The sequence below is a fragment of the Drosophila innubila genome (assembly GCF_004354385.1).
Source record: "Drosophila innubila isolate TH190305 chromosome 3L unlocalized genomic scaffold, UK_Dinn_1.0 0_D_3L, whole genome shotgun sequence".
NCBI lineage: Eukaryota > Metazoa > Arthropoda > Insecta > Diptera > Drosophilidae > Drosophila > Drosophila innubila.
Genome location: NW_022995376.1, coordinates 12,285,634 through 12,307,694, shown reverse-complemented (window position 1 = coordinate 12,307,694; position 22,061 = coordinate 12,285,634). Strand labels below are relative to the sequence as shown.

At 37.0% G+C, this 22,061-nt stretch overlaps 4 protein-coding genes across 6 annotated transcripts in view; 1 reads left to right on the top strand and 3 right to left on the bottom strand.

The window, feature by feature from the left end:
* Nucleotides 1-1,937: 1,937 nt before the first annotated feature.
* On the bottom strand, nucleotides 1,938-11,235 carry LOC117789116 (glycogen-binding subunit 76A). 2 transcript variants are annotated; one of them, XM_034628161.1, is made up of 3 exons: nucleotides 11,108-11,235; nucleotides 5,193-5,444; nucleotides 1,938-4,009 (listed from the first exon to the last, which is right to left on the bottom strand). In XM_034628161.1, the coding sequence occupies exons 2-3, from the start codon at nucleotides 5,358-5,360 to the stop codon at nucleotides 2,315-2,317; spliced, it is 1,863 nt and encodes a 620-aa protein (XP_034484052.1). In that variant the 5' UTR covers nucleotides 5,361-5,444; nucleotides 11,108-11,235; the 3' UTR covers nucleotides 1,938-2,314. The 2 variants fall into 2 exon arrangements, with proteins under 2 accessions (XP_034484052.1, XP_034484053.1); XM_034628162.1 differs by lacking the exon at nucleotides 11,108-11,235 and adding an exon at nucleotides 8,198-8,572.
* On the bottom strand, nucleotides 4,087-5,008 carry LOC117789120 (peroxiredoxin 1-like). Its single transcript, XM_034628167.1, has one exon. It carries the CDS (start codon nucleotides 4,908-4,910, stop codon nucleotides 4,323-4,325), a length of 588 nt encoding a protein of 195 aa, XP_034484058.1. The 5' UTR covers nucleotides 4,911-5,008; the 3' UTR covers nucleotides 4,087-4,322.
* Nucleotides 11,236-13,943: 2,708 nt separating the features above from the next.
* LOC117789119 (uncharacterized protein ZK177.8) lies at nucleotides 13,944-16,852 on the top strand. The gene is made up of 5 exons (XM_034628166.1): nucleotides 13,944-14,247; nucleotides 15,371-15,537; nucleotides 15,592-15,763; nucleotides 15,823-16,523; nucleotides 16,589-16,852. Exons 1-5 carry the CDS (start codon nucleotides 14,113-14,115, stop codon nucleotides 16,653-16,655), a joined length of 1,242 nt encoding a protein of 413 aa, XP_034484057.1. The 5' UTR covers nucleotides 13,944-14,112; the 3' UTR covers nucleotides 16,656-16,852.
* Nucleotides 16,853-17,619: 767 nt separating this feature from the next.
* The window catches only part of LOC117789117 (heparan sulfate 2-O-sulfotransferase pipe), a 38,237-nt gene continuing 33,795 nt past the window's right edge, over nucleotides 17,620-22,061 (bottom strand). The window contains exons 4-6 of one of the 2 annotated variants that reach the window (XM_034628163.1): nucleotides 18,442-19,001; nucleotides 18,222-18,376; nucleotides 17,620-18,070 (exon numbers count right to left, since the gene is read on the bottom strand). In XM_034628163.1, coding sequence (XP_034484054.1) covers nucleotides 17,865-18,070; nucleotides 18,222-18,376; nucleotides 18,442-19,001 — 921 coding nt within the window. In that variant the 3' untranslated portion in view covers nucleotides 17,620-17,864. Of the gene's footprint in view, nucleotides 18,071-18,221; nucleotides 18,377-18,441; nucleotides 19,002-20,453; nucleotides 20,831-20,887; nucleotides 21,043-21,364; nucleotides 21,925-22,061 lie in introns of those variants that run through there. The other variant, XM_034628164.1, reaches the window with a different exon arrangement.

Sequence of the window (22,061 nt, the reverse complement as noted above, 5' to 3'; positions counted from 1 at the left end):
TTGCAGTATTATCTAAAGTTAAACAAGTTTTTTTGGTCTTGTGTTTGTAAGCTATGTAAGTCCGAAAGATGCAGTTTCAATTTGTAAAATCAGACTATACTATTTTAATATTATTACAATTATTTAACGTTCTTTAACTAAATGTTTATATATACAATATTGTACTATTTATATAGTTAAATGATTTAAGCAAACAAGGAAAATTTGTTGGGTTTCAAAAGAGATGCTGATATTCTTTAAGTATTTTTAAATAAAACGTCTATTAAAAAATATATATATACAAATCATTTCAACTGTTTTAATTTAAATTGTTTACCTTAAAAATTTTCATTATAGTTTGAATTCAATTTTCCGTTTTTAATTCAAAAGATGCGTACATAAAAAGCTAATATGTACAAGACTTCATTCAAATCCTAGCTATATCATTCAGCTTTTTAGAGCTGACGCAACAGCTGCTCCCGCGCAAACTATGCGCATGTTCGACTAGGTGGCAAGGCCGGTACTTACAGGTGGTGTTTTTAAAAACTTTTGCTGCTTTAATGTTTTTGTTCAACATAAAATGAATAAGACTATTATTTTCTGGGAAAGGTATTTTATTTATTATATTCTTAGCTTCGACGTTTAACATGTAAATCTAAAAAGTATTTTTTGCACAACAATAATCCAGTTGCCCCACAGCACAAGAAGAACTTTAACAATCTGTACCAACGATTTACGGCTTATTTTACTTTCAAGGGATATCTCATACCGTTTATAGTATTCAAAAGCTGTTTTTATACTCACGCTTCAGTCTAACAGTTTATGGGGCTGTGAGGCGTTTTGAAATATTCTCTCATAGTTTTGTATAATTAGTTTGTAACTTTTAAAGTTAGTATTTTTTATTAGGTTGGTAACTTTACATGTTTGCTATGCAATAAACATATATAACATAATTTATATTTTATTATATATATATTCTGTTGTTTAACTTTTACTAGGTTTTCGCATTGAAAACATTGAGGTAGCTGCGTTTTGCTTTCGTCAATTTTAAAACAATTAATTGTTATTGTTAGGTTCTTGGTTATCCCTGATATACTTATGGAACATATATAGGTGTATATATATGTGTGCATGTCGTTAGAGTGGATCAAATGTGTTGGCCAGTTGTAGTATTTTGAGATAAAATTTATATTACGAGTATATTATGACAACGCCAATCATTATACCGATTACTTGATGACAGATCCTCATTCTTAACATAATAGTTGAAAAGGAAAACCAACGAAAAGTGTACGAATAAAAATTAACTAAAATTAAAGATATTTTTATTTTGTATATTTAATATATTGTATTGTATATCGTATATAGATTATGCATAAAAACACCGAAATCGTAAAATAAATCGTTTTAAATAATAGCTAAGCAAAAATTAAATTAAACAATAAAAGGAAAAATGTCAACATTTCATTAGAATAATATAGAAAATTACTTTTTTTTTTTGGCATATTAAAGATCAGATTGTTCAGCATGGGCAGGGCTAGGATAAATATATATATTTGAATTTTAAATAGAATAAATTACTTCAGACTCAAAGTGTTATTGTTGCTATGGAGTCGATGGATTTGCAATGAGGATTGGCAAGAGATTCTTGTGAACAAACTTGAACTGACTAGAAATTGAAGTTGGATTTGATTCGAGGAACTGTATTGTTAAGTATACGCAATGTAAGCCCCTCACATGCCTGAACAAACCAAAAACAAAATGAAAACTATAGAAATGAAGATAGTTGAAGACATTTAAAGACTGTTCAGTATATTCATATTCATATTGATATTCATGATCATTAACATCATCATCCTTATCATTGTATCATCATTTGTTATCACTTGCTCTTCTTATAACGTAAGACTAACAACTATCTTTGGGATTCTTTCGCACTTTGCTGGCTCTTTTCATTGAACAATTTATGTTTAAACTCATGTATTTTACTAATGTAATTTGATTTGCCTGGTTGCTTTGTTCCTGCTACACCTGCTACCCTTCCAGTTTCACTTTATTTTGCTCTATAAAAATATAAACATTATGCCTTACATACTCGTACATACAAGGATTATGGGGTGCACTTCACCGATCTGTGATCCCTGATCTTTGTGATCACTGTACTCTGGTTATGGCAGATGCCACAGCACACACCGTCAAAGCTGATGATACCAGGTCCATAGCATTGACGGCATATTGTGTGTGGCAACCAACGACCCAACGTCCCGCGTCCGCGCCGTCTACTGTCTCCTCGGAGTGCCAACCGCCACATGAATAGCTACTAATTGGATTGGGATTAGTAGAACGAACTGCACCAGGCATCGCCCGCTGTGGGGCTTAGCAGGCCGACCAAGCTGCTGGCATGGTGAGCCGGCACGGCGCCAGTCACCACAGACGCCGGCGATGCCGTGTGATTCGAGGTGGGCAAGCATTGGAAGCAGTAGTTGGCGCCATAATTGTTATCCCAAAATTGTTGACCCTTGCATTGAAAGCGTACGGCAAACTCCAGACGTTGACCCACATGCAGCGAGTTGCCGAATAGTACAAATGTGAACTTATCGGAGAAGCCATCGCAGGAGTTCTCCACATAGTTGGCCTGCAGATCCGCATAGCTGCGCCAACCGTCCAGCGAGTAGCGCACATGCACCGATTTATGAAAGTCCAGATTACGCACTCGCACCGAACCGGAAATGGTCTGATTGATGCTATCGGTGACAGCGGCATTCTCCAGCGATACCTGCTTCTCGCGCACCGCATCGAGGAATGTGGCCAGTCCGCCCGGCTGTTGGAACAGCGGCATCAACAGCTTGTCTGACTTCGGGCCAAGCAGCATCGGTGGCTCGGACTCGAGTATTTCAAGATCCTCGAACGCTGACTTCGGTATGGTTGGTATCTCATCCAGAAAGGTCTTTATATCGGCCAAATCCAATCCCAGCACATCGGCAAATCGCACAATCTTCTTTCTTCCTGGCGTGCCAGGTGGAGTTTTGCCCGTTTTCAGTGAGGAACAGCGTCGCACACGCTGTGGTCGACAGTCGTCCTCGTCGTCAGTTGTGTCCATGCCATGACTGTGACTGGTTTTCTCCTGGCTGCTCACCGCCTCCGCAACATCCTGTTTGGCCTGCTCCTGTTGTGCTACATTTACATTTACCATTAGATGGCTCTCAGTGCATTTGTCCACCTCATCTGTTCCGTTCTCTTGTGGTTGCTGTTCCTCCTGTTCCTCCTTCTTTTCCTCCTTTTCCTGTGCTAGCTTAGATGCAATCTCTATTGCGTCATCCTCAAGCTGTAGCAGCTGCTCTTCCGCTTGATCCATGTGTCCATTAACCATGGCTGGCTCCTCAGCTGGCAGCTGCTCCATCTGCTCCTCACCTGTGCTCTTCAAGCTGTCGCTGTGCTGTTGCAGCTCGCTGAGTATTTGCTCCTGCAGAAGCGTCTCATTCTCGCAGTCCTTTTCCTTTTGCTTAACTTCAAACTCCTGCTGCACCTGCACCTGTTCCTGCTCCTGTTCCTTTTGCACCTGCTCACCGTTCGTGAGGAACTCGTGATTTCCATTCAATTGCAACACATTCGAAGACGCCTTCAGTTCCACTGGCGACAACTTGCCACGATGCGTCTGCGGCTGTGCGGTGACCAGAATCTCATCTGGAACGTTGCTGGTGCTGCTGCTGCTCCCGGCGGCGGCATCAAAGTAGGGACCGTCGGTGCTGCTGTGACTGCTCGCCGCCGAGGCGCAGGCATAGCCCGACTCGGCCGTGGAGTTGTGTGGTGTATTCGAGGCGGTTTCTATGAGACGCAGGTACTCGCACTCCTCCGCCGGACTGCCCGGTGATTCCAGCTCGCAGTCAAAGTCGAAAAATGAGTCCGACTCATGGCGTAGCGGTTGCAAATCTGTGACAGTCTGTTCGGACTCGTGTGCATTCACCCAAGTGTTGGTATTTGTGCCGTTTATAATCGGCTCATCCTCTGCATTGGCGCCCTCCTCGTTGGCCTATTTTGAGAATAAAAAATATGTTTTAATTATATATTATTTTCACGTTAATATATTCTTAATCCCTATAGTTAATATTTACAATACAAAAGTTGATCACTTTATTTTTTTTTTCATACAAATTAAATTTTTTTTAAGATATAGAATGTGTTTCTTCAGATCTCACTAAAATCTTTGCTTCGTCTGTACTGTTCGTTGGAAACCATTTTTCAATCAAATATCGACAATTTATTTTCTTATAGTTTATTAATCTGGGGTATTATGTGTTTTATACTTGCACTCCTTTATGTTTGTTTGCATCTATATGTATAATTTAACTGGCAAACTTAAAGTATTCGGCTTTGCCAGCATTGTCCGGTTTCATGGTCTTTGCACCTGGCCGCCAATTAACCGGACAGACCTCACCGAACTCGTCGGTAAATTGAAAGGCCTGCACCAGACGCAGAGCCTCTTCCACACTGCGTCCCACGCCCAGGTCGTTAACGGATATATGCCGTACAATACCAACACGGTCGATAATATACATGCCACGGTGGGCGAGGCCTGTGGTCTCGTCTAGCATGTTGTAGTCCCGAGCAATCTTCATGGACTTATCCGCTAATAGGGGTATATCCATGTCACCGAGTCCGCCCTGCTTGCGGGGCTGCATGATCCAGACGCAGTGAGCAAAATGACTGTCCGTCGAACAGGCAATAATCTCACAGCCCACATTGCGAAACTCCTGGGCGCGATCGCTGAACGCTTGCAGTTCCGTTGGACAGACAAATGAGAAGTCCGCCGGATAAAAGAGCAAAATCACATATCTGCCGCGATACTCGTGTAGTGTCATCGTCCTGAATCCATTGACGGATGTCACCGCAACGGAACTAAATTCTGGTGCTGGTTTCCGTAGTAAAAACATGTTTTCTCTTAAATTTCTAGATGAAAAATGTCTAAACTTGTTTATATTGTGTGTTGGCTAAAGTTTATTTCAGCTACTGAAAGTTTAGCTCTAATGACATTAACTTCAACTGAGTTGGGAAAACTTGAAGAATTTATAATTTTTGAAATATAAAAACTACTTCTTAAAAATGATGTAAAACTCTAATATTTAAAAAAAAAGAACTGTTTTCTATATATTTTTCTTATACAAAAGGAATCCTGTAGGGATGCTCATTAGCCTCCGTCTCATTGACCAACTCACCTGGGTTCCCAGGGTGCGCAGCTTGGAGGACAAACTTCGCGCAAATGCCTCGGCACGTCCACGGCATGATGACATCCCTATGTTTGGTATGATTGAGATAATGCTGCAGGGAGGCCTGCTGTCCGGTGTGCCTGTGTGTGTCAATGGTATGTCGCCGGGTTCGTTCATTTACGTCACGTCAATGTGGTTGTTGATGTCGAGGACGGTGGAGGTGGGCGGTGGGTGTCAACGACTGCGGCAACTGCAACGATTCTGCGGAATATACACAGATGACGTGGTTCATATTATTATTTTCGTTTATTGACTCGTGCTGGGAAAACAGTAAAGTTTTTCATTCTCAAGTAAACAAATAAATTAACTTAATATTTATGCGAAAGCAGCTGGCAATTTTTTTTAATTTGCATTTACCTTTCAAATCTCCTGCTTTTATTATTATTTGAAGCATCAAAGTCTTAAGTTTGATTCTTAAAAAACTAACTTTTTCTTAACAACTTGGTTACTTTTTCAAAAAAAAAAAAACATTGTTTTTTCCGAAAATGTATAAATGTGTGAGAAGAAAACAGCATCAGTTCTTTGTACAGGGCATTAGCTAGTCTATAAGACTATATGACTATATAAGACTCTTCTTTTAAATTTAAATACTTGACCATCTGTCATCACATTAAAAGTGTATTAAGAACAAAAAGAGACAACAAAATAAACAAAAAAAATAATATTATATCATTTAATGAACGCGTGACATTTTTCCGATCACATGAAAGTTGTGCGATAATTTTTACATGTGCCAAATGAAATGAATTTCAATTAAACTTTTCATGATTTGTTTTAGTTTTTTAAGATCAAGTGTTTCTCAGTGTTGCACGTGCCTCAGGTGTGCCAAGTCACGCCCACAAATCTTTAACCAATTAACGAAGATTGATCTATCTATAGGAGGAGTGGGAAAAATGGTAATTTTTAAATGCGCCAATCGCTGTGATCTCGATTAGCCTTGAACTTTCCTTTTTCTTTTATATGATTTATTTTCTTATTTTTATTTCTTGTTGTTGTTTTCGTTGGCAGACTGCATAGAAAACTTAATTAAGCAGTAAATAATGAAAACTGAATTGAAATTTGCCAAAGGCATCGAATAAAGTGGAAAATAAAGAAAATCGATCGATTAGGGAGGTCAAAAGTGACCTGTATCAAATATTTTTCACTTAATGCACTGCACATCTCAATTTAAGAGTAATGTAAGTTATGGCATTTTGGCATATTTGTGATTCATTGTCTGTCTTCGACATTAAATTTGGGTGTTCGAAAAATGTTGCAACAATTACTCGAGCATTCGTGTCGCATTCACTTTATTCAAGTCCCTTTTCACATGGCCAAAATAAAATTGCTTTTGGACCAGGGCCAAGTGCCTAAATGCGTTTTGGGCAGATGACGTGCGAGAGCAAATAAATGAAGATTCCCAGACGGGAAGATTTGGATAGAAGCATCGAGAGAGAGAGAGAGAATGAGAAAAATTAAAGGTAGAGAGAGAGAGAAAGACATGGAGAGAAAATAAGAGAGAGAAAAATTGCAAAATAGTGAATTAATTTAGCAAAAGTGCACTTTTAAGTGATCTAAGATTAAGAAAATTACTTAATTATTTTTTAACTAAGAAAAGAAAAAAATAATAATTTTTAAAAATATTTAATTTATAAAACAAAATATTTAAATTCGGTCTAACACATTTAAAGGAAATTGGAATAGTTTTACCAAGTATTTGGTTTAAAATCCTTTAATGATCCATTCATTATTTTTATTCAAGCATAATAATACCTATTCATACTTTTTATCCACAGATGCCAAGTTCAATGTTCTGATATCAAAACTTTAAAATCTTTTAAAATATAGAGATAATCGAAAGAATGTTCGCATCATATGCTAAAAATACATAAATTTGGTTCCTATTGCATTAAAATACCTTACACAGTAAAAATTGATAAAAGTGTTGTATTAAAGCTGATAGAATATATCAGGCGAGCGATTTATTAATAAAATAAATGCAAAGCGATTAAAAAAAGTAACATATAGGATTTGCTAAAAATTTGCTATAAATAAAACTTTAGCAATGCATATGTGTTGTTTTTCAAAAAGAACATTTCCGTTTTGATATTTTTACTTTTTTCATTCACGAATGGAAAAATGTACATTTAATGTTTTTCCGACTGAATTTATGTTTTGTTTTGACAGTGTATCTATAACATTTTCACTTTCTTTCAAGTGCGTATATCTGCGCAGAAATGCGTTGAATTGTATCTCAAGTCAGCTTGTCACCCATAAGTAGCTTAATTGAATTAAATTGGGCCAAATGTGTTTGGCCCGTCGTGTTTGTCAATTGAGGTACATAAAGTGGCACTCTAACGACACAATCAAATATAACTTTGCATAAAGTGTCATTAGTTAACTTTATTTGGTTTTCATAAAGAAAAAGGAGCATCGAATATGCAAATAACAGAGTCATGGCACTGTTGAGGTGAGACCTTTTAAAAGATATATTGATATATGACATTGGGTCAAATACGATAAATGGACATGCTGACATCTTAACAAGAAGCTACTCAATCAACACATACATATAAGTTAATATAAGTACGATCAGTACCTCAGCTAAACACTTCTTAGCAATTAAATATAGTATTTAAGCTAAATACGTTTTGACAATTAAATATAGCTTAAGCAGTTGCTTTTCAATTTGTAATCAAAGGGCGGGAAACTAGTGAGTGTGGTAATTGCGTACAATGCGATCGACACAGATACTTTTAGCATCGGGTGTGGACAGAGTTCACCTGGCTGTGACATGACTTCGAGGGTGCGGGGGTGCAGTCAATCATGCCGCGCCGGCGTTTCGATTACGAGCTTTGATAACAACTTGCATTTATTTTTAGCCGTCAGTTAAACAAACTGAGAGCAGATTATGACCCGATTTGAACTGAACCGAGTCGAATCGTATCGAACTGAACCGAATGATTCTCACTTACACACTTGCACTCGCTGTTGCCTGATCGATCGCTTGGTAACCCGTTACCGTTACCGATCTCGTTTCCGTTCTCGTTCCCGTTCCCGTTACCTTTACCGTTCCCGGCTGCCGGCTTGCGATTTGTGACTCTCTTTGATATAATCAAAGTACTTGCACTTTAGTTAGTAGGTTTAGATTCAAGAACGGACAGTTTTGGCGGCACTGCGTCGGAAACGAACTGCACCACGTCTGCAGCGACACTGAGGCGAACATGCACTGAGTACGTTGATTTTTTTTTGGCATTTAACGAATTTGCGCTGATTGATAAGGCAACAAAATCGAAATCGAATCGCAGCAAAGTGCTCCGCCAGCGTATGTCATGTCACTGATCAAGTGTGATGTGTCTGTGCTCTGTATGAAAAATCTCTACACACATTATATGTATCTGCTAAGTGTGAATGTATCTGTGTGTGTGTGTAATCGTAATCACTGCATCCCAAAGGTAACACAACTGCAGCCGCGACCCTCTTCCCGCCTATCACCATCGTCCATTGCCAGACAGCCGCTTGCATAGAGAAATGCTCGTGATCAGCGCCGCGGCGTCGCTGTCTCTGCCGATGTCTGCTACCCTAAGAGAGGGAAAGGGCATAATGGTAAGTTGACTAACCCTGCAACACTTCGAGACTATTAGCAAATCCAACAGCCGGTAAGACCAGATGCATTGTCCATACCAGACAAATGTCGTATTTATCAGACATCTAGAGAAACTTGAATCCTGTTTAATAACAAGTTTTCCAGCCAAGAAGAAGATTACAACACTTTCAGAGAAAAAATATCAACAAAAAATACATACTTTCATTTCAAAATTATCCTATGAACTTATTTCTCTACTTCAGAAAATGTTTCAAAATAATATAGACATGCTTAATAGAAATTTATACTTTCTTCTTTTTTTTTATTGGATTTCATAACTACTAAAGGCTATATAAAATTCAGAAACATAACTGCCAGGGTATTTCATTGTCGACTCTTCTGCCTACATATGTATGTATACAACAATTGGCAATATAAGTTCAATATTTATAGTAGATATTTGCAGATATTCTCCGTGTTACCCATTGTAATTATTTATGATAAGGGTCTGGTTTATCAGCAGCCCGCTGTGATTGTGATTATGTATTGTTTTTGGGTTTAGGTAATTAGTTATGGTAGTGTGGATGTGTAACAGTTTGACGAATATGTTGTTATCAGTGATCGGATTATGGTCTGTTCGGATTTAGCAAAACGAGGAAATTGACTTTGGCTTAAAAATGATAAAGAGATAAGTTTTCAAACTAAGCAGCTACAATTATGGAATAAAGAACCGTTTTAAAATCTACTATACACTTTTAGAATATGGAATATTTGGAAAGGTGGGATGTAGAGAAGACCACAGCTAAAATTTAAACAGTAAATATTGAATGAATAAATTTTAGATATCTTACTTAAAAGATATATATATTTTATAAACATAAGATTTGGCAAAGTTTGCCGATGTGGGATAATAAGTTCGTTTAGCAATTATATGATCATTAAATAAATTGAGTTTTATTGAATTTAATGAAGCAGAGAAAAGTCATATGACCACATTCTTAAACAGCTTGGATTATTAATCAAAATACCACCAAAGATTCTCTACCTAAACTTTCTTATTTGTTAGATATTTCTTGACAGCAAAAATTAAGTGAAAATATTTATTAATATTCTTATTAACTAAAACTTATTTTTTACTTAAGTGGGGGTGGGTTCAAATGTTTAAGGAAAATTCTACGAATCGCAACAGCTGACTGTGTTGATGCTGAATGATTTTCGTTATTTATAAATAAACCAGAATATATATTAATTTGTATTTTTATATGGCGAATTAGCCAAATTGACAGCAGCACGTAGCACGCGGCGGTGTTTTTCCGTTTTTCTTTTTAGGATTTTTGCGCCGTCCGACGGGAGGAGGGAGTGGGGACAATCGATTTAGGTAAGGAAGAACAATCAATAGCTTGTCAAGTTCGGCACATGTATAGGCGCCCTAAGAAGCCGTTTATCTAGCAGATACTCTCGCACTTTGCTCTGTGTGTGTCGTGGTCAGTGCGTGTTTGGTGTGGGTGGCTCGTTTGGTTTGGTTTGACAGCGCGTGTATTTTATTTATATTTGTATGACATTGCTACCCAGCGAAATGTCACAAGCAAACAAAGCCAAGCACCGCCACAATAATCATAACAACAACTACAACTATAATGTGAAAAACGCTTGCGCCAATTTGGATTGGAGCAGACAGACGCACATCTACAGATACAGATACTTTCGATTTTCACATGCTTTCGCTTTCCGTTGACTCTAGTCACAGCTCGTGGCTTGAATTTTATGAGTGACAATTGAAGCCTGGTGCGGAATGCAATGGAATGTGATAGGAGGCCGAAAGCTTTATTTTGATTGTAATTGAGGTTTAAGGGATATTTGCAAAAGCATTTAGGCATTAGGATAAAATAAATGGACTGTGAGCCTTTTTGAAAAAGCTGAATTAATTACGTAAAAGTAAATGCAAAAATAACAGTTTGGATTGGATTATAAAGCATTCCTAATTATATAAATATATCCAAATTAAATAATATTTATTTTTTTTATGTTTACTTTAATTAAAATTAAATATTGTTCATATTTGTTCAGTCACTACGAAAATTCATGCTGTAGCACTTTGGACTCCACCCCATCAATCATTTCAATGTCAAAGTATCTGACAGATACATGTTTATATTAATACAGCATTGTACTACAATTATTTGCATCATCATAAAAAATTTAACAATTATAATTAGCCTATTCTATGCGTACTATTCTATAAATAATCATTTATATATGTAAAACATTTCTTATAATTATTATTAATAATTCAGCTCACCTGCCTATAATTGGTTTAATTCCAAGGGGTTTCCTTTTTTATGCCCAAGTTCTTGGCCTGCCCGTTCACGTAGTAATAAAAAATATGAGTTGTCAAAGTTGTCGCATAAATATCGCAAGCATATAGCTAATATGGATTATATACACCCACAAATATATGTTAATAAGCATATATATGCTATGTGGAAGTCGTCGTTATGTATGTTTTGTATATAAGACTATGTATTGCGTGTTTCGGTATCGTTATATATGTAGCCGCCTCCGCCTTAAAATTGTGCCAAGGAAGTGTCCAAACAAATGGGGCTAGCAAAGGATATGCTTGGCCTGAACTTTCACTTTTTAAGCACACACACGCACACACACTTGTACAACTCGGTTCTGGCCCACAGATGGCGCTAGTTGCTTAGATAACACTATTTAATGAAATTGTGTGCAATTTTTTGGACGATATATACATATTTCATATTTAACTGATTTTAATTGGCTTTTGTTTTTCGTTAAGTCTTAAGTTATTTTTTGTCACACGCGACAGCTCGAGACTTGAAAAAGGAGCTTGACCGTCGGATTTATTTGAGATGGTGCAAAAAGCATACGCGAGACACAACGATTAACGATAATACGATATAAAAAAATTCAATTTCAATTTAATTTCATTTCTTTATTTTGCCAGCGCTCGTCGTGGCAGCCGTGGCAGCACCGCCAGTTGTAGTGGCAACGACGGCGACTTGGTCGCAATAAGAGTGTCATTCAAGGGCATTGCAAGGTCGTAGCAGCTCACAGCAGTCGACAGTCGGCAGTTGCGTCTTTCGCCCACTGGCGGGTACGCTGCTGAGAGTACGCACGGCATGGGCCTTGTTCAGATACAGATACAAAGATACGAGCACTTTTTCGCAAAGAGAAACAATATACCCGGAGAGAGTGAGAGCTATACAGAGACAGAGTGAGAGAGAGAGAGAGTGAGTGATGGAGAGCAGTTGCTCAGTAGATCGCACACTGCGCTTTAATTAGTATTAATTAGACATCTACATCTGCTACTGAGCTGGCACAAGTGTATCTTACAAAAACTTCACTGCGTTATCTCACAAATTCCATTACAATATTTTGTAACTTTAGCACGACGAAGTCTACACCTGCCTGTCCGTACGGCTGTCCTGTCGTGTGGCAACTGACGAGCGCCTTCAGTCTGTTGCAAGCTCTGTGGCATGCCCGAAACTCTCACTTTTCTCTGTCGTTTAGCTGCTCTCCACCGACTGAGTGGGCGGGTTTGGGTGGTGTTGTGTGCGAGTATTTTGCCTCAGTTAAATGAGCGAGAAAAAGTAAGAGAGAACAAAAGATGCAAAACCAAAGAACAGTGGTGTCAATGACGTTAAAACCTTTGAAACTTGATAAATATTAGAAAAGCTTAACATTTGAATAATATTAATAAGTATTTTAACATACATCTGAAAAAATAAAATATTTTGTATAGTTTTAAACTTATAATTGTTTGGATTTTCGTGGCATGCCTGTATGTGTTGTTTATCTTGTACCACTGTTAGAAGGCGTATTTATCTCGTTCATTCTCTCGGTCTCTCTCGGACTCTCTCTTGTACATACTCGCTCCACTCAGTCTAGTGTGAAGCCGGCGTTTTTTTTATGGTTTTTGTTTTGATTAATGTTTGCTTTATTTATTTGTTGTTTTTGTAAAATGTTCCATTTGTTTTTAACTTTCAAAGTATTTATTGTTTTTATCTGGCTGATATTGGGATTTTGTAGTATAATTATATTTGCATATGTAGTACATATACATATATGTATATTATATAATAAAGAACCATTTATATGCGAATACATTTGTATACATTAGTTACTGTTTGCAAATCTCTGTTGTCTTTAAAGTGCGTTGACCGCATTCGGCCTCCTTGAAAAAATTAAATTGCAATTACTGCCAGCTGTAAATACAAACATAAATTGCTGTCAACATGTTTATAGGTGTGTGTGTGTTCGCTAATAAGCATTGCGTTCATATGCAGCTTGCAATTGCATGAACTGGACCGCCATGCTGTTCAATTGCTCTCTTTAAACTATGTCTCTCTCTCTCTAGGTTGTTATCATGCTCTTTAAATAATTTACTCTTCTGTTCCACTTTCATTTTTGGGTCAAAAGCTACTTTCGCTTTCTTTTCAGTGCGACGGCGCTCTTATTCATAAATACATACCTAGATAAAATGCATTTTATAAACTCTGTTCTTCTTCTTAAGCTGCTTTCCGGTCGCTCAATTGAATTGAATTGAAATGTCTTTATACCGGTTCTGATTAGCGTTTGAAATGAATTGGTTATAATTATTATAAGCATATTTGACAGGTATCTTTACTTAATTAAAAGTTGTTATATTTTTTATTTCGTCTTTAAATTTGTTCTAATGTAATATTATTTAAATTATTTTCGATATTATAAATTTTAAGTACATAACAGTTGAAAACATAAATACTAAAAATGAATATTTTTCTTTATGTTTAAAAACTGAAAAAATTTGCACGTAAATTAGCCGTTACTTTTAGTATTTTGTTCCAGAGATGCCTACTTTTTTCGATACATACCATGGCATACTTTTGGGCTGAATTGTTTTAATTTTATTGCACAAAACTAAATACGTTTATTTTCAAGCATTTAAAAAAGCAACTCAATAAACTTTCTATTGTTTCGTGCACTTTTATAGAGAAAATTACTTTAAGATTTAAAGTATAAGTACTGCGTTTATTTGGCGCTTCGATTTTCTCCAGCCCTGGTATCAAGTAATTGCGCCGCATGACAACCCTGAGCAGGCTGCCTGGCAATCAGCTGTTTGGCAGTTTCATTATTTCGTACGACAACGGAAATGTCTTTGCAGATGTAAATTATAAATTAATGGAAAGCAAACAATAATTCACAACGTTTTCCTGGATTCGTTATTGTCGTCGCTCTCTTTTGTCCCGTTGGTTTCGTCAAAAACGGCGAGAACAGGAGCAAAGGCAAAAGTTCACCAATATGTCGACCAGTTTGATTTGTGCTAGATATTCTCAGACGCAACAAGGTTCTGAATTGTCTGCACTCACAATTCAGCAGCAGCAGCTTCAACTGCGACAGCAACAACAACTCAGCGATGTGGCAGTCGTTCCAAATGTAAGTAAGATTTCCATTTGGCGTAAACACTGACAATTCAACTAGAAATCGGTGTCAAGCCCTGGTTGCCATGGCAGCAGAAATTGTAACGGCGCTTTTCTGTCAACAGTGAGAACAGCTGTTTATTCCCTGCATATGCATGTAGTGCATGAGAGGTATATTCAAATTATCATAGTGTATGTAACACAAATCCAAATTAACTTGAAACTAAATATACAAATACCAAAAGAAAAAGGAAACATGTTCATTATAAACAAATTTTAATTTACTATTCTTATTTATGAGTGATAAATTATAAAGTTAGCTAATATATATTATGTTCATGGAAAATGTAAAGAAATTTACAAATTTCCCAGGAATGCCTCTAACCTGTTAATTTAACATTCGCAATAAGGTTTTTTATTTCAGCATTATAAAATAATATCTTTAGATAAACGAATTGTGGCCACTCAGTAGAATCTTCTTTGAATTTAATCTGGTAGCATAAAACTTTATAATTTATGGCAGTAGTCACGATATGTAACCAAATGTATGTAGATATGCCTGTACGTCTGTCTATGTACATCTCATTTAAACACAGAATAATTTTTCAATATCCGTTGCGCAAAAGTATCAGTCAATTACTTTGTTTAAACGACCTTCTATTCTATTATATACAATTGAAGAATTCAGTTTAAGTAATGTTAGCAGCCATCCCAAGCAGGAATATTACATTCCAAAAGTATACATTGTATGCACATATCACAATGTAATCGTATTTTGTTTGAGAACAATTGAGATTTGTCGTGTAGAGTTTCGACTTTTTTGACGCTAGCTTCATTTTTCAGTTTGGATTGGTCTGTCGTCTGAGACACTCAAAAATATCCAACAATCAATCAGTAAAGAAAAATAGAAAATCACAAATTATTCGAGTTATATATTTGGTTACTAATTCTTTCAAATATAAATATCGGTGCATGTGTATTTTTTTTAATAAGAGTTTTTAAAGTTGTAATTAGATATAAAAAGAAAAAAAAAAAATAATCTCTTCAATTTTCCATAGAATAATTTTTAATTGAAAAAAATTAAAAGGTTGCCAAAAAGCACAGTTGTTTTGTTATCAAAAAGTTATCTACTTATTTAGATGCTTATTGAGGATGAAGTCCATGGAGTCATTGAGATTCCCAGTTACATTGAGGAGATAATAAATCACCCTCAGTTCCAACGCCTGAAGAAAGTAAAGCAATTGGGGTTGCTCAGGTTGTCCGAAAAACCGGATGGTGATCATACCCGCTATGATCATTGTATTGGGTAAGTTTTTTTCTAATATATATAAACGAATTAATCCAGAGGATTTCATTGCAGAACTTTCAAAAGCGCTCAGGACCATCTGAATGCCGTTATACGCAATTCTAACTATAAGCCGGATTTACCAGAATGGTGCCGATATTCGGTTGAAATTGCGGCGCTGCTGCATGATGTTGGTCATGGTCCATTTTCGCATAACTGGGAAGAAGCTTGCGGATCCAAATTTGATGTAAGTAACTGCAATTGAATTATTTGAATGTGTAGTAATGAACACAACTCTGTATTTAGCACGAGCTTAACGGACTGATCTGTGTGGATCAAATTTTTGCGGATGTGAAGAGCCAGGAGCTGCTTTCATTTCGCGATGACTGCAATGGACGAGGTGTGCAGCTGATTAAGGCCTTGATAAGAGGCGAAAGTGAGATGCTCACTTTTCCAATGATGGGATATGGCTACATTTTTGATATTGTGCACAACAGTCGCTGTGGTCTAGACGTAGACAAGTGGGATTATATACGGCGTGACAATAAACGGCTCCATATTCTTAGCGAGGAACAATTGCAGTTCGACGATGTCTTCCTGAAGGCTAGAATTTCACCGGATGGTCAACGCATTGAATATCGCTATGATGACTATCATCTTATATATAAACTGTTTGTGGCGCGCTGGTCTCTGCATATTGGCGCCTATCAGTTGCCCAAGAACCTGGCATTTGATAGCCTCTTGACAAAGATTCTTCGTCGATGTCAGACTAATCTGTTCGACTTGAGGGGTGACAGTAGTGGCTGGGTTGATTTTACCGATGATAGTCTCATGGAAATGATAGCCAGCGATCCTCAAGCAATTTATCTCAGTGCCCCAGAACGCTGGATTGAGACGACATCCTGTGAGGATCACAATGCTAATTATATATGCGTCAAAGGCAAGAAACTAGGACCCGGCGAAGACATGAAGCCCGATGAGTTTTATGCATTGTACGGCGATAAAAGGTGAGTTAACTTAACATTAAAAGATCAATTTTTATATAATTTAATTCACGTTAAATTTATTGTAGCAAGAAACGCAACATTACTCGACTAATGACGCCGACATCCATAAACGCTTGCTTCAAATTGCAGTAGGTAAAAGTTCTGCAAAGCATTAAAATTACAAATGCTAAAATCACTGAATGAAAAAACTTTTTTTTATAGTTTTCTTTTTAATATGTGTTATTTGTGTTCAATTTAAAAAGCCAGCAGCGAAGCTAAATGCTTAAATCCATACAAAATTATTTAAATCTTTTTTTAATATCTGTTACTTACAATATTTTTCAGTAAATATATGAATCAAGTTAATATTTTTATGTTTATATGTTTCATATTTTATATGTTTATTAAGATTGTTAACTGAAATAAATACTTCATTTTTTATTATCTCAAGTACTTAATTGTTAGTTAAAAATTATTATCACGTGGTTGATCTGTTGATATTCTCAATTTGATGCATACGTCAGAAAGTTTCCGTTTTGAAAATATAATATGAATAAAAGTACAAAGGCATTTGACAGTCAATTCATACAAAAAATTAAATGCCGAACAAAAACTGCAACACTCAGAATCCATAAAAAAAAATGGATTGAAATAATTGTTCAACTCACAAGCTGATGTATGCAGAGATTTAACATACCAGTGTTCTTATGATTAATTAGTATTTAATAATATGATTACTCTTCACGAGTGTAACTTTAACTACCTCATATTATGACATATACACATGATACTGAACGAAGCATTAATCAGAGACTATTTCCGTACCAATTTAAAATATTTAAAAGATTTTCATTAAGTGTCCAAACAAAAGAGAAATAGGCCTAAATTTCATTATAAAATGAGAAAATCAAGTACAATTTTATAATTTCGGCAACAAACCTAATGTTCTTTGAAATTCGAAAATACTCACGTCCTTTAATGATTATCTCTGAAATGGTAAGCTTTTGATTGTAAAAACACACATTTATATCTTAGAATATTATTTATTATTTTTACAGTTTGTGAGCTTACAAGTCTTAATTCTAATTAAACATAAGTATTAAAAACAAACAATTTCAACAGTTCACTTGAAGACATCACAATTGGAATGTATTTTTTCATAGAAACTAACTAAACAATATAAATATACGTAATTATATATTTGATAAGAATATGAATAATATTTTATAAACAATTTGAAATATACACAATGAAAACAATTATTATCTACGATATGTGGGTTGAATGGAGGGTAGCGCATATTACTTAATTGACTAAAGGATCGAGTATATCTTTTTTACAACAAAATGTGAGAATCGACTGCTAATTACCTCCCAAGGCTGCTGGAAGTGCTGTTATAATCTTTTGAGGCAAGTGGGCAGCCAGATATTGTTTATGCAATCGCTGGCGGCAGAACTGATAAAATTCAATCTCATTTGTAAAATTGCGACGCACTATATCCTTAACATGCTCGCTGACGGGTGGCTTGAAGTTGTTTTTGTTGATCTTGGTCAGATACTCGGCGCTATCTGTGTGTGATCAAATGACAGAGAAAAACATTCAGTTAAACATCTTCTTATATTGGATTTAATTAAAATGTATATTTGATTTTAAAATATATCAAAAATATTTATACTGAGTGTATTTAAATAACAATTCTCTGATAAAAATCGCACTTACTTGCATAGATATCCCGCACACCTTCAAAAAAGCGTGGCACATATTTCTCCAACACAGAGAGCGTAGTGTTGAAGTCTTCTAAAACTCCAACCACAGCATACTGTTGCTCCACGGCAAACTTGGCACGCTCCAAAGCACCCACAGTGTTGAAAGGACTGTATTCAAGAAATCAAATCAGTTCATCGGAGGGTGGTATTAGTTAAGCTGTGGAGAATCTTACGTGCACTCGTAATCATGACCGCAGAAGAATAAGCTCTGTCGACGATGATCGCCAATGCCTTCAACTGTGACACCCTGTGTGTAGGTGCACTCCTGGTCACCGCTGAGGACGCACGTCTCAAAGTCCTTTTTGAGCCACGCTGGATGGGGTAGTGGAAGATCGGGAAAAGCGGCCTTGCGTTCCACAAAATACCAAGGAGCACGTACATAATAGAACCAACTGATCACGCGCTCCACGGGATCGCGCACCACATTCAGATAAATGGGTGTTGGTAAATTGAACTTGGTGAAATTAGTGAAGCACACGTGCTTGATGAAAACTGAGGGCTCAGGCAGCTCACTGATGACCTCGGCCATCTCCTGTTGCTGATCCTCGGCCAGACGTATGGTCTCCACCTTTTGGACTGCATCACGATGAAACTGAAAGTTGTTGCGTTCTGAGAGGCGACGCAGTAGTTCCATAAATGTTTGACTGCCCACTTTGGGAACACGGTTGAAGAAGACCAGCTCCATTTGAGCCTTACGCGTATTGTTCAAATCACGCACATTAAGCGAGGACATCTGAGAAAATACAAAATATATATTAATATGGAAAATCAATACTGAAGACATTAATTTATGCCATTTCTAATAAGCTTACTACATATTTACCTCACACTCCTTGGTGTTTGATATTTACTTTGTGCTCTTTTGTAATAATAAATCAAACTCCTCTTTTAAATAGATTTACTTAGATTAATCTAGCAACAAATACAAAGGTCAAAAAGAGTAGTCGATGCTTAATAAGGTTAAAGTCATTTTATTCAATGTATTTTTGGTATAAAGAGGAACCAACTGTGTTTTATAATTGGACGTTAAATGTTAATGAAGATTATCCTCCAGTTTGAGTGCCAAATATTGCTTAAATAGACGCTGCTTGCAAAAGTTATAAAAGTCGTATTCGTGGGTAAAGTTACGCCTTAACATGGCCCTAACGTCGGGATCCACGGAATATCGTGGGCTTAGAACGGAGTTACTTTGTTTGTGTACTGAAAGAGAAACCAGAGATTGGAGGTTGGGATAATGTAATATGTTTAAGGAACCTACTATTAAACAGTTGACGAGCATGATTGAAATATCGGGGCACGTACTTTTCCAATACTGTAAGGGTTATGTTTGGATGTTCCCAGACAGCGACAACGGAGTATTCCTTCTCAACATGGCGCTTGGCCATTTGCACAGCGTAAGGAGTATTGAAGGGTCTACAGATGGAAGGGATCTCGGGACTTGTAGTTCAGCGAAATCAGGAAATCACAAGTGTTACTCACAGACAATCCTCGTGATTTCCACAAAAGAAAAGGGATTGTCTCTTAAAATCCTCGACTGCGTCTACCACTGAATATTGGATGTATTGGCACTCTGGACTCCCTTTGCGAACACACTCATTGAAGGTCTGTTTAAACCAGGAATTGCTCTGCTGTGTATGTCCAGCATAGATGCTACGACTTAGGGCCAGCTTCGTTAAAGTCCGTTGTTTGTAGTAGTTATGGATCATTCTTTCCACTGGATCCCTCACCAGTGATATATAAATGGGCTTGTGTCTTTTATATTCCGTGAAGTTTATCCAATTGCCATGTGCTATATACAGGGTGTCCTTCTGCAGCTTACTCACCCAGTGGACCTCTGTCTTTTGCTCCTTTATCGTTCTCGTCCTACTCACACTTTGCACAGGTCCATTGAGTACTACATTCATATCATTATGAGCAGAAAGGAGTCGAAAGAGCGGAATCAAGTTCTCAGTTCCCACGCGGGTTGGGCGATTGAAAAAGACCACAGGCAGACGGGCAAGACGTGTATTGTTCAGATAGATAGGTCTAATATGATGTAGCTAAGAACGGGGGTTTTTTTTTTGGCATGTTGTAGCTAAGTTAGGTATAGATAACACACATAGCATCGTGATTATGCGAAGGTGAGACACAAATTATGCACGAAACGAACACTCTTAATGATTTTCTAAACGAAAAACTATCGATCTTCAGCGAATAATAAATATTAATATATTTTTGGATAATCTAGTACATATGTATTTATGATCAGTTTATTATTGACATAAAATAGTTCGATTTGTATAATGTATTTAACTTTATATTCTCTAATTAGCTTTGGTTAAGTTGCGATGGCAATCTAATAGTATCAATAGAGTCTTTACTCTAGGATAAAGTATAGATATTATGAAAAGTTCAGAGTTTCCGTACGCTTAAGAGCAATATATTGCTTATATAGACGCTGTTTGCAGAAGTGATAGAACTCATATTCATGGGTAAAGTTACTTCTGACTATAGCTCTAACTTCTGCATCAACTTTGGGTTTGCGATTGTTCCGATTGCGGTTCTTAAGTCTCTCTTCAAACACTGTAAGAGTATTAAGTTTAGCTTGGATATTTCCAGTACAATGGTACAGTGTCTTACTTGGGTAAATCGTCGTTGCACGTGCAAAATAACGTGGTATATAATGCTCCAGTACGGCTAAGGTAATATTGGTTTCCTCCCAGGTGCCTACCACTGCATACTCCTCTTCAACTCTACGTTTGGCCATTTGTACTGCCAAGGGGGAGTCGAAGGGTCTGCAAAGCATTTGCACAGTTTTAGAAATTGTGTCTTAAATCAATTTTAACCCATTAACGCTCACTTAACAAATATTTTAAGAGATTTATCGCTTATTTTATATTTATCAAACTAATAAATAGATCAACTTTAAAGGTCTTGGGCTTTGGTGCATTTTTTTTAGATATACATAAATGGTTCTGTGTATATCCTGATAGTTTATGAACGATCGGATAATAAATGCATTCATAGTATGGACAGGTTACGAGGTATTTTCTTAAAACAGGTGTGACTTGTTTGGGTGTCGAACGTTAATGGGTTCAGCGAAGCTTAAGTACTCACAGGCAATCTTCATGGTGACCACAAAAGAAGAGCGACTGTCGCTTATAGTTACCCACAGTATCTTTAACCGATAGAGGGATATATTGACACTCCGGGTCGGCACTGCGGACGCAATCGTTGAAGCTCTTCTTGAACCAAGCGGTGGGTTTAATGGGAGCGTCAGGATTTTTGCGGTAGTAAATGGCATTGCGATACGAGTTGCGAACATAGTAATACCAGCTGATCATACGCTCGACGGGATCGCGGACAAGGTTGATAAAGATGGGTTTGGGCAAATTGTAAGCATTAAAGTCGATCCATGAGGTGTGCTCAATGTAAGTCATGCCCGGCTGTTGGTTAAAGATATATGTGGCCGTCTCGGCCTGACTTTTGGGTAAGAGTTGTCGTCTTGATGGCTTCCTGAGGCCCGAACGATCGACCTCAAAGTCATTGATATCCTGTAGATACTCCATGAACTCCACCAACGATTCGCTGCCAACTTTGGCGCAACGAGTGAAGAATAAACGATCCATTTCGGCTTTGCGAGTGTTATTTAACTGCTGCGGCGTCAGATTATGCAACTGGTTAAGTGAGAGGGGATTGGGAGGCGTGGGGTTAGGAGAATTTGCGTGTAGGTGGCACACAAAGGATTAGACACAAAATGAACACACAATTATATGTTGGGCGAGTATTGTTTAATATTTCTACTAATTAAGTA

What these genes read in the sequence shown, in the direction of transcription:
- LOC117789120 (XM_034628167.1), bottom strand. Translation starts at nt 4,910, where the DNA reads ATGTTTTTACTACGGAAACCAGCACCAGAATTTAGTTCCGTTGCGGTG.
- LOC117789116 (XM_034628161.1), bottom strand. Translation starts at nt 5,360, where the DNA reads ATGAACGAACCCGGCGACATACCATTGACACACACAGGCACACCGGAC. An exon ending in TGCGCACCCTGGGAACCCAG is followed by an intron (nt 4,010 to 5,192) that starts GTGAGTTGGTCA and finishes TTCTCAAAATAG; the next exon opens with GCCAACGAGGAGGGCGCCAA.
- LOC117789119 (XM_034628166.1), top strand. Translation starts at nt 14,113, where the DNA reads ATGTCGACCAGTTTGATTTGTGCTAGATATTCTCAGACGCAACAAGGT. An exon ending in CGCTATGATCATTGTATTGG is followed by an intron (nt 15,538 to 15,591) that starts GTAAGTTTTTTT and finishes ATTTCATTGCAG; the next exon opens with AACTTTCAAAAGCGCTCAGG. An exon ending in CTTGCGGATCCAAATTTGAT is followed by an intron (nt 15,764 to 15,822) that starts GTAAGTAACTGC and finishes CTCTGTATTTAG; the next exon opens with CACGAGCTTAACGGACTGAT.